This window comes from Folsomia candida, unplaced genomic scaffold (genome assembly GCF_002217175.1).
Source record: "Folsomia candida strain VU population unplaced genomic scaffold, ASM221717v1 Fcan01_Sc003, whole genome shotgun sequence".
Lineage (NCBI taxonomy): Eukaryota > Metazoa > Arthropoda > Collembola > Entomobryomorpha > Isotomidae > Folsomia > Folsomia candida.
In genome coordinates this window covers 8,076,044-8,093,690 of record NW_019091195.1, presented here as the reverse complement: position 1 = coordinate 8,093,690, position 17,647 = coordinate 8,076,044, and the positions used below count along the sequence as shown (strand labels likewise).

General features: G+C 36.5%; 2 protein-coding genes across 8 annotated transcripts in view; both read right to left on the bottom strand.

Moving 5' to 3' along the window:
• The window catches only part of LOC110845747 (rho GTPase-activating protein 23), a 30,291-nt gene that overhangs the window by 10,689 nt on the left and 1,955 nt on the right, over positions 1-17,647 (bottom strand). The window contains exons 1-8 of one of the 7 annotated variants that reach the window (XM_035849693.1): positions 14,080-14,713; positions 4,100-4,161; positions 3,822-3,861; positions 3,581-3,704; positions 3,041-3,091; positions 2,036-2,118; positions 256-1,795; positions 78-119 (exon numbers count right to left, since the gene is read on the bottom strand). In XM_035849693.1, the coding sequence (XP_035705586.1) occupies positions 78-119; positions 256-1,795; positions 2,036-2,118; positions 3,041-3,091; positions 3,581-3,704; positions 3,822-3,861; positions 4,100-4,161; positions 14,080-14,244 (2,107 nt within the window). In that variant the 5' untranslated portion in view covers positions 14,245-14,713. Of the gene's footprint in view, positions 1-77; positions 120-255; positions 1,796-2,035; positions 2,119-3,040; positions 3,092-3,580; positions 3,705-3,821; positions 3,862-4,099; positions 4,162-4,241; positions 4,281-14,079; positions 14,714-17,647 lie in introns of those variants that run through there. The other 6 variants (XM_035849687.1, XM_035849691.1, XM_035849690.1 and 3 more) reach the window with 6 other exon arrangements.
• On the bottom strand, positions 9,258-14,073 carry LOC118434941 (glycine-rich protein 2-like). Its single transcript, XM_035849696.1, has 6 exons — positions 10,638-14,073; positions 10,477-10,563; positions 10,187-10,401; positions 10,080-10,125; positions 9,888-10,012; positions 9,258-9,824 (listed from the first exon to the last, which is right to left on the bottom strand). Exons 1-6 carry the CDS (start codon positions 10,661-10,663, stop codon positions 9,691-9,693), a joined length of 633 nt encoding a protein of 210 aa, XP_035705589.1. The 5' UTR covers positions 10,664-14,073; the 3' UTR covers positions 9,258-9,690.

The window sequence follows — 17,647 nt, the reverse complement described above, 5'->3', positions numbered from 1 at the left end:
TTCATGTAGAGACAAAATATAGAGATTGCATACATAATAAATAAGCTTCTCAATGCATAATTGTCATGTCCACTAACCAAGGTCATCGTTGCGTGGTCTTAATTTTACTTCCCCAGCACCTGTTTGTTAGTAACATTAATTATTCGTCACTTTCCCCCTTATCCTTTGTTAGTTAATTTATTTTAGCGTATTGTAATTAGCGAAATAAAAGCCGAAATACTTAAGTAGGTATATTGTTGTTAATATATGTAGTACCGTCTGCGGATGGACTCAATCCACTGCTGCTCATCTCGTTGTATTGCTGCTGCTGCCCTTCCAAATTCTGGGATTCTGGATTCCAATTGGGGGGTGGATCACAGTGCAACTTTCTACTTCCTACGATAACTGTCCTATTTCTGGGGGCGTACTCGAGCCAGGAGGGACTCAGGCTTCGGGGTTGTGAAGGTTGGTACATTGCAGAAGAGGAAGCACCATCTTTACTTGGGCTTGCAGAAAAACTGTCACTTTCTGATACAGGATTGATGCTAGTTCTGCTAGGTGTGGAGGGATTTTGATAGTGTTGCACATTAATTACTGAGACGTTGTTCATATTTTTCATTTGACTATCAAAACTCCCTGAATTTGCGTGACAACTTTGAATCAGTGGGGGTTTCGCAGTGGTAACTGTTGGAACAATGTTTGCAGGTGGCCATGGGATTTTTTCGAACTTTTGGGGAAGCGCGTACAATTCTTTGGGAAATCCAGTGGAGGAGGAGGACTGGATGGGGGCCCACTGCATGGGCTGATTGGGCCTTTTGAGAAATTCTTCCTTCTGTTCACAACTTCGACGAATACGGTCAACTAGTTTAGTTTCATACCCTGTCCCCGTGTTGCCGGCAGAACTATTATAGCCTCCCAAAGACGAACCCGAATCGCTCAATTCGGGTTGATATGAACTTTGCATTTTTGAATTTGTGCTTGCCATTGTTACAACCATAGCACTTTGAACATTGGAATTTGGTATTGAACCAGTAGACTCCCTTCTGTGACTAGAGGTTTCCGGGCGACTGTTTTCATCGTAGGACATGAACCTTTGACCTTGACCCGGTCTTACGGTGGGCCAGTGACCACTCGTGCTCGTGTTTCGGTCAGGTTGGATTGGAGGTACTCTATTGAGGCATTCCATGCTTTCAGAGCGTTGAGATGTGTCATGATGATCTTGGAACTCCACAGAATTGCAACCAGCAGAGGTAAGAATGCTCTCGGCACTTTTGGCACCAGCTGAATTTATTGGTTCCTCTTTGATTTCCGAGATTTTCCAGAGGTGAGTTGTACCCAAGGAAGTCGATGAGTGCAGGTCTTGGTTAAAGGGATAGTACGTTTGGGGTTGGTTCACCTTGTTCTGTGCCTTGCTTGCAGTTACTCCTCCCGAGTTCCTGACTGAGGGTTGGTTCGAACCTGACCAAACGGTAGATGATTTGTAAGGGGTGGGACGTGGCAGATGAGAAAACAGTTGCGGGTTTGAGCCGGCCGAGGGATGCGGCTGCGAGGACATACTACCTTGTTCTGCAGCTGGGTTTAAGAAGAACGACTCTGTCGATACGTTGTTGCTGGGGTATCCGTAGATTGGGTCACGATTAGAGTTATTTGAGTACCACGACTGATTGTTGGGGTGAAGATAACCCAACTGTGGGTAACTGTAATTATCTGAATAAGTTCCAGCTTTCGTTGGATGAGCGTAATGTATGTGACGTTGCCTTTGGGGTTGAACTGGAACCAAATTAGATTCTGGGCGGTATGCAGTATCCTCAAAAAACTTTGGGAAATAAAAATAACACAATCGTTAGACATACGTGTTCGTTGGTATATAAGTACGTAAGGCACGTTTGAACATGTTCAAAAGGAGAATGTTACTAATACGTAAATTAATTATACTAGCAAAAGTAAATAGCAAAGGAAACTGCATGTTTTCATTCAAAGCAGTGAACAAGGATTGAAGCGAATTAATATTTAAATTGTAATTTTGCGTGTTTATTATTACATATGCGCATCTTACCAATTGCAAAGTATCGTATTGCTTGGGAGTTATTTCCAAGCGGAGAACGTGTGGACTTTTTTGAATCAATTGTACCACATTGTCTGTAGTGTAATAAACAAGAATGAAAAATAACAATAAAAATAAAACGCATACAAGAATGACATAGCTGTGATGCGACAATGTAAATATATACCACTTTCACCAGTCTCAAATTTCCCAATCAGGGACTAACAATGATATAAAATTAAGGAATCTTTCATGGATTATATGTACGGTTTCTTATAAAGAGAATTCCTTCAAAAATCAAATGGTAGCATTATTATACATATTTACAAGTAAAGGTGCGTCGTGCATTCAATATATTATCAATCTATGCAAATTAGATCATACAACCCTATTTAAATTCTTAACTCTGTGTTAAGATCTAACACGATTGAATCCTACATGTGAATTCTAATGAGCTACATACGTAAATATCGATACATACAGTCTAGTTGAATAGTTGGAATATATATTTGAAAGGTCAATTGTTACATAATAATTGGATTTGATTTTTGATGTTAATAGCTTGAGTTTTATAACCAGAATTGTTGAAGATGGAATTGCAATGCATATTCTCTCACGCCAAGACCTCTCTATTTTGATAAATCCTGCTTTCTCCACCGAGTGCCACTCATTCCCATTTGTGCTTCAGAACTAAGCATTCTATTTTTTGAGGAAGATGAATCGCATAAAATAGATCATATAAATCAGAGAAACAGTTGATCGATGCACTATATATTGAAATTACATTTTGAATGATGGAATGCACCTATTTAAATCTGGACTACACTAGAAGAGTTCTCTGTTACATAAAATCCAGGTGCTTCAGGATCGAAAATCTTTTACTGTGTCAAAACACGAGTTTCAACTATGAACTGTAGATTTTGAACCTAAAGTTGTAAAACTTTAAAGCCTATTAATTTACGTAGTCTCGTTGTAAATAAGAGTGAATGTCGGGATTTTCACTACCGAATGACTTACCGTAACTGAGTCCGAAGATTGTCCTTCGGTTTACGCTTACAATGCGGTCACCTAAGGATTTTGAATAGGATTCCAAGCAGCACATTCCAAGATGCACGTCGTGTCAGTGCAATAAGGCAGCAGGGAGGGCAAAAAATAGAACCAACCACGGCAAACCAAGAAATGCGGGTAGTAGGTGTTTGATTAAAAAAATAAAACAAACCAAATCAGTAAAACAAAACAAAATGCGATTGATCATCAACCAAGTTTTTCATTCAACGTGATCAGTAGTCATAATTGTCGCATGAAAAAGCAAGAGGACAAGTCCTGACAAAATCAAAATTGCGACTTAAAAGTGCTAATAACAAAATATTGTCAATATGCGTGCGCGAGTATCGGAAAACTCTGCTGCTACAAAGTGAATTGTTTTTTGCATAACTAAATGCATGTTGTGAAAAGCCAGTAAACTTAATCAATTCAAATTTTTTTAAACCAAAAAAGGCAACGCTATTTATATATTTATATATATACAGACATGTGCAAATTGGTGGATCATCTTACCTACGCACAAACCTGCACGCTCAGCAGGACCGTTTGGAACAACATGACGAACAAAAATTGTATCAACTGCGGTTGCCGACTTTACCAAAAAACTTGGGTTTCTCCTCTCATCATCCTGAGAATCCTGCAATTCAGTCAGAGTTACCTGACATGTTTGCCTTGAAGAATATTTCTAAGCAGCCATGATTGCATAGTACGTACGGTACTACTATTAAAAGTAACAAATTTTCAATAAACTTACATTATTGTACAACTCAGGGGGGTACACGATAAAATGTCGCCTGCATTAAGAATTGTTAATTAGTTGAACATCTTTTAAATACACGTGAACAATAATGAGCTCAACAAATGCGCACTCTTTCCAGCGTCTCAGTCAGTTTAGATAAAAGTCAAGTTTTGATAAGATTCAATAGGAACTGACCCTTCTGGCCAAGTTCGAAAAATAATTATTTGTTGGGCGCATTATTGTTAATTCATTATATACAGTGTTATAGTATATGTATTATTAGTGTTGCGTACAATGTGAATCCAAATCCATTGTCTTCCCTTCGAATCTTCACACGTCTCAGGCCAAAGCCACTCTGTAATTAACACAAACTGTCATAAAATATTCGCAATAGATCTGACATAGACCATGACAAAGAATTATATATGCACTAACATTGTTATATTCTTCAAGAGCCATGAAATAAGTGCATAAACCCCAATATTCACCATGACTTGTCAAAAAGAAGACGAAACAAGTTAATGCGAACCTAATGTCAAAGTCAATATACTGACAAATTCTATTCCTAAATTTCTTTAATCTTTCTTAATTGCGTGATTATGGTTAACTCGAACGAAAACTAGGGATAAGTTTAAATCCACCAAGTGAAAAAAAGTATGATGATGAGCAACACTCAATTTGTCTCACATTTTGATTTTGCATAGAAAATCGTTTATTTCTTTTCAAAATCGTTGATTTTGAAATCGAGCTTCATTGTGCAAAGGGTTTCAAAACTAGGCGTAAATACCTCGTATGGCGATTTGCTTTTTGGCAAATCTTATTATCTCTTTAATGTACGTAACTAAACTTATTTCAAGAGTAACCTAAACTTTTTCGTATCATTATACGTAGATGACAATGTCCACGTATAATATTTAGGATTATGCAAACTTGGAAAGAAATGTAATTTCGTGGAATATATGCGAAGTACGTTTTATGCAAACACTTTTGTTGAACTATTTAATTGGGTAGTAAGCGTGTAATAAGTAGTTCATACATAAGTAGTAGGATGGATACCTTTAATGATTGTTGTTGGATAACTTTTAGTTAAAACTCACTTAATTCAGGATATCTGCCTGTATTGACACAACTTCTGTCGACCTCATTCTCATGACTATCTATGAAGCACGGCACTGGTGCAATTATTGAGACATATAAGTTTGACACTTTTCCAAGTATAGTCACATCATCATTTTCGAAATCCGAACTTTATCAGCTAATGGGAAATGAGTCAAAAAATTGTACACTTATAAAAAGAACGTTTCGCAACACAAATCTATTCTAAATTGGCATTGACTACGTATGCACATGCTAATAAATGCCCTTGAGAGGAAAACTTTTAAACTAGTAGCCTGCTTATTATCGACACTAAACTTTGTACTTATTTGTTACACTTTTATAAATTACAGCTTAAAAAACTTTTCGCAGCTATTATTCTGCCGAATTAAATGCTTGCCATGGTCGTGCAAGCAGAAGGAATGATGAGATCTCAAATTCGAATCTAATCTGAACGACGACAAGATTCACGCTAGGACGACGACTGAGCAATTTGATTGCTATTTGCAACAAGAATCACTGTGACACTATCGCATCGGTCTTGTTGTATCATCATCGGTAACATCATCATCATCATCATAATCACAGCAGCAAGAGTGGGAGGAGGAGGTTGCACTACTCCTCTTTCCCATTATAACAGTACCTCATCGTTTTTCGTGTTTTACTCCCTATCACAATTCCCACTGCCTCATTCCCTCGACACAGTACGAACATGACAGCTCGCGATAACAATAGAAATAAAGTCGACTACTGCTGCAAAAACTGAATTCTGCACCAATTCATTGTATACGTAGATACATATACCATTTGTTGGGAGGGATAAGCTTTCCTTTTTGCCATCCTGCTGCTCTGCACACTTCACTAAACTCAACAGTTGCCGTAATCCTGCCACGTTTTACTTTATAAAGAATGTTAACATTTCAGGACATGTTTTAAGCTACTAAATATGTAAGCTATGTATGTACGCAGCTTCTATGTTTACGTACTTTGTGTCTACCTACATGCAACAACAACTCAGCGCATCACACCTGGATTTCCTACAAAAAAAGCATAACAAATGGTTGTGAATCATTAAAGATTTGCTACTTGTTCAGCATGAAAATGAGGATGATGATGTACGGTGTGTTACCCCTTTGATTTGATCAAAACTTACTCTGGCAATATCAAAAATTATTGCTGTAATGGTCCTTTGCAAAAAAGAACATTATTATTATTACTGCTGACTCACTGCTTAAAATACACATTGAATACGTATATCCGTGTAAAAAGTCGTCAGGTATATAACCTACCTGAGAGATTGATTGCCAGCTCGGTCTAACCCAATTTGTTTGATATTTCATCGGATGAGTTTGAAACTCTAGAGCAAAAAATTGCTCATTATCCACTTCGTGATGATGACTCGTAGAGCGATGATTTACAATCAAGAGCCATTTCTTATTTTCACCCTGCTTTATTTGTCAAGTACAAATTAAGCAGAATAATTAAACTAATGATATAAAACTGTACATGACGATGAGTCATGGAAAGTGTGGAAAACATTATATGAGCGAAATGAACCACATGCAAATTCCCGATAAATGAATGCAAGGTGTAAACAAAATGAATAGTTCATTAACAGTAACTGACAACTGACAGAGGGGGAGTCAAACAAGTAAATCAAGTAACTCAAAATAGTGTTCAGTTCAGCAACACATTATTATTTTACGAATTGTACATGTAGATATTCGCAATAATATCAAAGGCGATATACATACATAAAGTTTTTGTAGTTATGGTCAGAATTACTACAGGTGGTCCGAGATGACAAAGTTTTTTTCGAAAAATTGTATATCGCCTTGTCGTATCACTATCTATGTATGTTTTATGCACTTATGAAATGTCTTTTTAAGTCGAGGAACACGAGTAAAAATTTATAAGAGCAGGAACAAAGCTACAATATTTAACACTACGTCACCACACTAAACCAACAGAACTTTAGTCGCTCGGAAGAAACAAAGAATTCACAGTTACCACTCACAAATTAGGTTGTGTTGATCAGAAATAATGAGTGAAATATTTAAATTGGAGCAGCAAACTAGATGGGACTCGTGGAATGACTATTTAACTACTTTGTCACTCCAGAAACTATTAGCACCATTCAACTTACAGATCTAGACTAGACTACTTCTGCTTTTACTGGCATGACACAAAATTACATAGAAGAAGCCAATAGCTAGTCTAACCTCTACATATATACTCATTCAACAAATAGTACAGACACGTTCTACATCTAAAACTTGTAGCTTTAGATATTTCATCACAAACACAACTGCAGTCTTAATCTGGTCACAAATAGTAAACAATTTGATTAGAAAATCTCTCACAAGTGGCATTGTCCATTTTATCAATTGCATGACGAACCATATCTTAAACTCTAGTAAACTGTAAAATTATGATGACCAGAAAGAGGGAGACATGATTATTGGAGTATCAGTCAGGAACTTGTACATATTCATTCGCTCAAAGGAGTTTCATTCCCTTCATATCCCCGCAGCTTATGCTTTCTTCCGACGGAGGTGCAATGGTTCAAATATGCAACTACACTCCCTCCTGTCTTACGAACATGGTCGTTTGCCAAAGTTTTGTGAATGGAGAGTGATATGCTCGCTTTCATTTCAAATATGTCATGCCAAGATTCATGCAAAAGAGCTGGATGAGCGAGGGTGCAGTGCAGGCGTTTCCGATTCCGAAAAACTAAATGCATACGACGGCATGTACTACACTACCACATGGCGATCGTGGGTTGGGGGTTATCGGGTTATGGTTGGTTTTAAAATACTTTGGTTTAGTCTGCAAAACACGCTTCTTATTTATCTATTGCTTATAATGACTTACAGTCCAACTTGGTATCCTCAACTGTAGACGACGCAATATCCGTGTAAAAATGTGACATGAAACTTTTTTCTTGAACAGCCTACCTCCAAATCCTATATATTCTCTCACCCTCAAAACATAAGCATTGATATATACATATATTTCAAGTTGACGAAAGAAAACATCAGAATTTCTCATTCAATATTGTATGTGTGTGTATGTATGTATGTTCTCCAACACTAAATTTGCAACTTGATCATGTATTAGAACAATATTTAGTTCGAGGAAGAAGCCGCGATGAAGCGTGAAATGATTTGTTCTAAATTATTGTGATGCGAACCTTCTTGGAATTTTTCGACAACTTTGAGTGATGATAGTATGTACATGTAAACAAGATTCCTGCAATAAATAGCTACCACATTATTCAAAGGTGTATGTATGTAGCAGTATTCAATCATTAGATCTGTCAATCAGCATGCTCGTAAGAATTAAGGCTTTGTTACCCTAATTACGCTAAAGCAAAGCAGAATACACACGTGCTTAACACTGGTAAAAGTGTAGTAACAAAATCAGAGGAAGAAGAGCAATTAAGGAATGCGAAAATTTAGACTTGAAATTTGCATGTCACTTGAATGAAACGGCATCTTAAAAAACTCAACATTTCCTCCAGTGTCATTCGCTTCCTTTCATCGGAGACTTGTTGTTGCAAATCCTACCCAGAAATCTAAATCCGATTTTGTAACCTAAATGTCAGAATTGAGAGAGGCTGTTATATTTGAAGTGGCAACCGTCATCAAATTGAATTCTGAATATCAAGTGACGGCCATTTCATTTGGTGAAAATCAAGAGCAAATTATTTCCGGTGGGATTGATAATGAAATTAAGACGTGGGACTTGAGAAATGCCTCTGTAGCTCGAACTCTATACGGCCATAAGGACACGATTAGCTACTTAAAGTTATCGATAGAAGGTAAGATTATCAGGAGCAAGTATTATGGAAAATTATGAAATAAAATAATGTAATATTTTTGTCTTAATTTTTACATATACTTTTTGAACAATTCGATGGATAATACTCTCCGAGTTTGGGACGTACGTTCTTTTTCACCAGCCAATCGCTCCGTGAAAGTTTTTAGTGGTCATTCACACGGGTTTGAAAAATATTCGATTAACTTCTGCTGGTCAAAAAATGGACATCGAATAGCGTCAGGTAGTGCCGATATGTATAACGACTATTAGTGTGTTGTGAGCGAATAACTTTGTACGTATAAATGTTGATCTAATCCAGGTGTATCCAGAGTTAATTAATTTATTCATCCAAAGTATAACTCGGTCTGTACATATTGTTATTCATTCAATCCAATGAAATCGAAATAAACAAATAAACAAGTGCCTTAATGTAAACCGGATTAATTGTGTGGAGTAGAGGATGTTTTTTTCCTAATGTTGATTAAAGGATTGAATATATGTAAATAGACAAGTGCATGGTACACAACACAGATGTTTAGCAAATTTTAAAATTTATTGCATATATACCGTGAGACTTTTCACCTTAGTCAATTACATAGTGCGAAGAAATAGTTCTTCATGGAGGAGGTGATAATACGATACGATAGGGTTCTACGTACTCAACGACATATGACGTCGACAGAATATTATCTCTCTTAAATAACGCATATGGAATATTTGTAAGAAATATTGATTAATACAACATATACATGACGGCAGTAAGAACGTAACACAACGAAAACAGGAGGACACATTTCTCCCGTTAGTGGACATACTGGTTATTATAATATAATAGGAATTTGATTTCATGAGCGCACTAAAAGTTTGTTTTTATACAGAAGGTAAGATTAACCGACGAAAGATGATGATGAGATTTAACCTAGATTTTGTTGATCGTTTCACTAATAACGACGGGATTGTCCCTACGTTAGGCGCAGAAGACAAACTCCATTTCATCATCATCCTCATCTTGAAGCAGTTCATCTTCATATGCGGACCTGATTGCTGCTACGGACTCAGGAGAAGGAACAGATGTTGCCATGACCATGGCCTTGAATTGTTCTAAATTAAAAATAATTATTTATTTTATTCATGTCTTAGGACTGGAGACTTTTGATTGCTTACCTGCAACAGAAGAAACGGAAGTGGAAGAGTCAACTGAACAGTGGGTACTGTTTGATGACCCAACAGCTGGAGCACCACCACCGGACGAACCGGGAACACGAACTTTGTTGGGAAATGTGCATTTACTAGTTAAATAATAAAGAAGCAATTAAAGTGGATAAATCGGTTAATGACAATTTAAATATTAATTACCTGGCCAAATGCCCCTTCCTACCGCAATTGTAACAATTTCGCTTTTCTGTAATTAATGTAACAGGTAGTCATGAGAAAAGAAATAATTTTTAATAAATCCGACTTACCAATTCCGACCCCATTTCCTCGTCCACGCCTACCTTGTCGCCCACCCCAACCTTGTCGCCTACCCCAACCTCGTCGCCCACCCCCATTTCCTCGTCCACCCCCACCTCTTCTACCACCACCTGCTCCTCTTCCACTGTCCCATCCAACCGACTCAACGGTCAAGGTATATCCTTGACCTGGAAGAAGAGCAATGGGTAGCTGGATTCCACTCATTCTGAATTTTTTTTTATAATTAATCTTTGCTAACCTAGCTTTAAATGTATAATTAAATAAATTGATAATTACTCACGTTATCCTCCAACGGCGACCAACAACAAAGACGACGGACAAACCAACTAAGAATCCAAAGTATGCCGCTCTGTGATGAGTTAGGTTCCTGAAATGATAAGAGTAATAATTTATTTGAATAATGTAGCCTAAATAATAAACTATAAATTAATTTTAACTTACCAAAATTCCGTCTCATCACAACTCATCACAACTCATCACAGAGCGGCATACTTTGGATTCTAAGTTGGTTTGTCCGTCGTCTTTGTTGTTGGTCGCCGTTGGAGGATAACGTGAGTAATTATCAATTTATTTAATTATACATTTAAAGCTAGGTTAGCAAAGATTAATTTGTAATTGTGATTCTCATTCCATCAACTCATATCATAGCAGAGCGGCGTAGACCGGATTTTTTCTTGTTTTCGTCGTTTTTGTTGTTCGTCGCCGGTTCGGGATAAGGTGAGTAAAGATAAATAATAATCTTTTTTTATCGAGGTTGCAGCGATTCATCTCTTTACAGAACAGAGCAGAGCTTTATTAGTTTAGTCGACGTTGATTTCGGTTAAGGTGAGTTGGGAGCAATTTAAACTTGGTTAAAAAAGCATAATTTTATATAAATTTGGTTTTTATTCACAGGAAAATTTACGGAGTCGTGTGTTCCGACGTCAAATCGTAGAGTTAGTTTAGTTTTATTTTAGGTTAGTTTATATTTAAAATAATACTTAATTAAATAATAGTCTTAGAATTAGTGAATATTATTTAAGTAAATTAATAATAAATAAAACTGCTGAGTGCGGTTTGTCACAAAATCAACTGCTGTTTGTGCAGTTATATAAATTACTGCTTAGTGCGGTCACATAAATTGCTGCTTAGTGCGGTTATTAATGAAGGAATTTGTTTCCTCAAAATGTCATTACCTAAAATAAGAAAATTGACAGTCAATGATTCTGTCCTTCATTATCATTGTTGGAATGCTAATGGAATTGATGAGGTGAAGATTAGATGCATGATGCCCATTTGGGCAGGAAGTGATTTAATTTTCATACAAGAGACGAAATTGAATCCATCCGACGAGAAAAAAGTTCATGAACTGGTTCTAACCTATGGGTTCAACGCTAAATTCCACAGTTCATTAAAGGCTAAATATTCAGATTACATGAATTATGGAGTTTGCGTTTTCTACAGAAGGGGTCTTAAAGTAAAGTATACGCGTATGAGTGAAAGCTTTCCCCACATCCCCACGCAAAATATGGAAAGGATAATGATGATTAATGTAAAGCATCCAGTAAATGAAAACAACCCAATTTATTTTGTTAATGTTTATCTCCCATGTCATCATAATAATGACAGTTTAAGAGATATCGAACGGGAAAATTGGGTGACAACAATCGGCCAATTATGCGACAAACTGAAACACATAAGTTCTGTTTGGGTCGGAGACTTCAACATGATGAAGTTGAACACTGACATAATTCCAGCGATGAAATCTTCAGATCCACGATGTTTATATTATGAAAAATGCATAAACAAATTCACAGAATTCCAATTTGGAAATGTTTGCAGCAAGCTATGGCCAACACAAATTTTTACAAGATTTGCGCATGGCTCCAGCAAGATTTATAAATCCAGATTGGATTATATCATAGTCTCTCAATCTATGAGGAAGTTCAATTTCATGGTCGAACCCACTTATGACAATGCAATTTTACATCTTAGCGACCATATCAATTTGAAATGTGTCGTTCGTTGTTCATCAGATGAACATCAAAGCATAGAACGAGCCTCAAAAATTGAATGTGACCTTCCTGATTTGACCAATCCAAGCATTCCAAGTTGTCCGTATTGCAAAAAAGATCTAAAAAATTCAAACCCTGCAAAAACAGCCAGACATATTATGATTCACACGAATGAAAAACCGTATAAATGTGAAAACCAATGTGGTTTCCGAAGCAATTGGAAGTCAACGCTAACCCGGCATACTGAAAGATGCAAAGGTTCTATTGAAACCCACATGCAGTATTGTCCTGATTGCCCGGCTTTCAGTCCAATTAATCGGCAGTATATGGCACATAGAGAAATTTGCACAAAGAGAAAAGCAGCGTTTAATTGTAACGCAAGCTTCAGCTGTACTAAATGTTTATATAGTACGGACGATAAGCGTAACTGGGACAGACACATTCAATGTGAAATTCATAATGCTGAACAAATTTTGAAGTTTTATGTATGTCTGCCTTGCAACTTTTGGACATGTGATATCGTTAAATTCAACACTCACAATGAAACTGATAAACACAAAGAAATGGAGATACAACCAAAAAGTGAAAATTGATAGCGCTTAAAAATCTACGAAAAATGAACAATAAATTTTTTCAACCAAAAAGTGAAAATCCGACAAGCCGACATCTCAAGCCTTGTCATGAGAATAAATTGAAACATCCCATGACATGATCTTTCGGTTGCACATAGTTGGTTACAGAAAGCTTTCACGCGCTAAAGCTACCTACTCCAGGTTTTAAGAGACATGAACATGAAATATGTACATTGCTGACACTAGTGAATTTATTTCATTCAGCCGCCAAATTTCGCCAATTTACTTAACTATATACCTTCAACCTTCAGGATTTGCTACCAAATTGAATTTTTCAATCAATCCGTATGCATAAATGAGCACGACGACGGCTGAATAAGATGGCTTACAATAAAAATCAAGATTTTTTAGACTCTGTATCACCGTACTATCAAGACTTCTTAGAGTTCGTAAACGACGAAGATGGTGAGAAATATCCAATGGTGTGTATAGTACTCATATTGCTGGATTTTAGCACAAATAATAATACTTGAAGATGTAAATTAAATTTAGCATTGCAACGGATAGTTCGGTAAATCAATTCTCTCGCTCTCTCTCTGATTCTTCTAGATGGGTGTATGTAATAATATGTATATTGTATGCTCAAGTTAAAGACCGCCTGTACTTCATTTTCAGCTTCAGCCACTTACTTCCACACTTGTCGAGTGATGAGAAATCCATTCTGCATAATATTTGTCTGTGCGCTCATCATTTATTTATGTTGTTCAATCACTTAAGTGTTAAAAAATTAGAGTCATTAAATAAACTACTCATCAAAGACAACCTTAAACTTAAAATTTCTCCAGAAGCATAAATCACAAGGAAAAAGTATAAAACTGAATGCCAAGAAAAGCAGATTTGTTTTGCAAATCATCGCCAGTTTACGTTATTATCATCGCTATATGGTATATGCAACTAATAATAGTCGTATGGTTCAGCCTAATCCAACTTTTTTACGACTGACTAAAAATGAAATGTGGCTCGTTTTTTACCATTTGATTTGAATTTGCGTTTGAAGTAGTAAACATTGTAATAGAAGATTTTTTGAAAATATCCTAATATTACCCCGTGCGGCGGACGTGCACAATGGCAAATAATTAGATACAAACATAAGGGCTACAGATTTCAAGAATCGAATAATCTGTTGGACTTGTCGCTTTTAGCATATGCTCAGACGGCACATGCAATTATTTTACTATGGGTGGTCACGCATAAGACTTGATGTATATATTTGGGTTGGCAGAGGCATAATTCTGAATTCCCCACATGAAAACTTACCGAGAACGGTTCCTTTACATAGAGAACTACCCGTTTCAATCTGTATCGCTTCGTGCAAAGTTTCTTCTTGTCATTGTCGCCCTTCTTAATTTTAAAACTTATTTTTTTGAACCACTTTTCACAGTCTACATCTAAATCGTTTCGAATCACTACTGTGTAAGGCATAAAGGCGATTGCTGATAATTTATGTTCAGAAACCACTCTTCACTCACGATTTATTGGTTCACGATTTATTTTCATTAAATTACTGGCTTAGGTTCAATGTTTAAATGTTGACCAATTTCTTGAGTATATGTATGTATGTATGTATGTGGTGGGAAAATCACAAATTTGTGGAGAGAGATCAAAACAACTGTGCAACTATTTATTCAACAGCTCAATATATGTGTATGTATTACTATGTATGCGTATATACGAGTGGGTTTAAGTTTGGAAACAAATTCCAATAACATATTAATAATGACCAAAAGTGCGTATACAGATCGCACACGTCCTTCACTCCAACAACCTGCTTACAGAGTGAAGAAAGATAAACCTGTTGGCTACTACTAACCAATATCAAAATGTTGAGCAGAAAAGACCTGTTGTGGCTCAGCCAGGAGAGAATATCGCAAAATGTGATCTATCAGAACTACTTCCACGACGCAACGCTCATTGTATAATAATGTGAAGCGACATCCCCCAACACGTGGCCCTGACTTAAATTATGTGTACAATTTTTTATAACACAATGAAGTTGATGATCAGAGAAGGTGCGAGGCAGCAAAGAAGAATGAGATACTGCGAGTAGTTAGTAAATATCTATCTAGCAAGTATTGAGGAGTTGAATTACAGTCTCAGTTAAACCCACCCTACATCCCTAACCGTTCGTTCGCCGCAGTTAGTTAGTAATAGATCAAAGCTTAAGTTGAATTGGCACTACATAACTATCATCATCCATCAGCACAAGTAAAAGTCTGGGCTAGGCATCAATTGATGCCTCTTTTTTGCAGCATCTTGAGAATTAAAATGGGTATGCGGACATTAGATCATACGTACGTACATATGGGCCGACCTGTTGACTAACGCCAGACCAAACCATATCACAGCTTTTGGTTTTCTATAATTGCATTTAATTCTCCTCCACCCATGACTATAATATGGATAGTGACGGCGATAACGTTTGATTATTTGAATTGAAATAAAGGATGGACATGTCTCTTTAAGATTCAGAAAAGGCTGATGACGATTGACGACTGTACGGCAAGTAGTCGTCGTACGTCCATAATTCATCCATAAAACATAATAGTAATAATAATATAGCTTCACACTCTTTGCAACTTCACTCACTTATTTATGTAAACTACTAACTATGTACCCATCCTTCAATAAATTCAATTCACTCGCGATTTGGAGGCTCCTCCGTGAATTGTTTTTATTTCGCTGCGCTGAAAGCTTATACCGCTTCTTCTTCTGCCCACCATTATTAATTACTATTCTGAACCATGCCTTCACTTTAATTTGCTTATTGTGGTGGTCTTCATGATGATTACTAGCAGAACTTATCTGCCGGTCTTTAAATGCCAAGTTGTATTACAGCAGGAAAATGAGATATATGGAGAACGCAAACTAAGAAACAAGTGATGCTAAAAGCTAAAATAGGATTACATCATTCATGCAATGATGCCATCATGATTATATTTAATGACTTGAATGTTTTGTCAATTGGGGGGAGATACTGTTAACTTGCCCATTTTTTAATTATATACAATACGTATGCATTTCGTGCCGCCTTGTATTATTCTGTCTGCCATGTTCTGTTTCATGGACTCAAGATATAAAATGGTATATGCCTTAGATTCAGAAAACTCTCGGTATGGAAATTACATACAGAAAATAAGCAAATTCAGTCGCTTCTTAAACCTTAACTCAAAAAACATGAGCTTCGGAGTTCACATAATTACTTGTTACTACTGGTAGGTTGTTCTTACATAGATATATTTATGCCCGCAAGGTGTTCATAATTTAATCCTATGGTCACTTAATTATTACATATACTACTAGTAATAACTAGCAGTGCACAATTCGATGGTGGAGAGGAGGGGAGAATTATCATCCCGAATACATACATAGAAATTAGTGAAACAAAATGAGCATGTATTATTGAAGGCCTTTTATCTTTTTGCTATAAAGGCATGAACAAAAAGTTGATAATAGCACTGCAACTGGACTAGCTCTGCCTGAATTGGAAACAGCTCATCATCATCACACACGGTCCATCCTCCCCCGCACAACTATAATTAGTGTTTCGCATCTGAGAATGGAACGGATGGATGGAGCATTCTTTCTAGCAAGATGTGTATACGAGCGAATGAAAATAGAAAAACCTTCACACATTTTGCGAATTCCGTCAATCACACATCATTATTTTGTAAGTTAAGCTGGGAAGAACAAACCTGAGTAGACAGAAGTAAACAAACGATTTAACCAGACACAAGATGAAAAAAAGCAAACAGATAAAAATGGGTGCATGTAGCTCAACGCTTATTATTACACAGTCCTATCTTACTCTGTACTCTGTATGTATGTATGTATAAACTGGCTTGATTGATACCACCAACCCAGCAACAGGCAAATAATTTGGCACTCGTATGTTAAGTCCATCATCATCGTCTATTACAATATTTCAGGTATTTTACATAAACCTATCCATGCCTATGATTGCCCATTCTATTGTAGATTCTAATAACTGGAAAGCTAGCTGCCTACTATATGTATCCAAAATGCAGACTACGAAGAAAAAAGCATATACAGTTTAATTTTCTCAAATTGTAATGACCTGAGGAAGGAATAAGGTATTCCGAAAGCTTGCCATATTTGCAATTTAACCATGTCCTCACAATCCAGGAATTCAAACTAATATTATTTTATAATTTATATAAATTCAAAAAATATGTTTTTTCTATAATCATTGAGGGCATTACTTATGATGATCATAATAATGCGCTGTCGTGTCCGTATTGAAGTAATGCCTTATTTGGGGTTCACACTAATGTGCTAACAGGTTTCTCTCATCTCACTTTCGCACAACCTTGGGTTCTACTCATCCTCCTCGGTCATTTATTTATTTACCGGACATCGATTATGCTTGTTTTATTCCATTGACTAATTCGGGACAAGGTATACACGACGGGCGTACAGTACATAGTGAACTACTAAATAATCTACTAAAGAATATTTTGTGAGAAATTTATCCTCAAATTGATAGTAAATGAAGTTTAACGTGTGTCTTCAATTGTCGTAAACCAAGTCGAATTTGAGCATTTTATACCATGTCGGGCAGGCCGACTGGAATAAACCATATATACTTATGTCATGTCAGAAATAGAAATGCAAAGACATCGTACATGACAAGTCCATTATAAAATAATGCACGCAGCTGGGAAAATTTAGCACTCTTGCAAGACTAGATATTTATCATCGCTATTCAGCAAGAAATTATGCTCGGAGACGAAAACAGAGAAAAATAACTTTAATAAAAATGACCTTCGTTCCCATCAAGTGTATTTACATTCTTGAGTAAACGTTC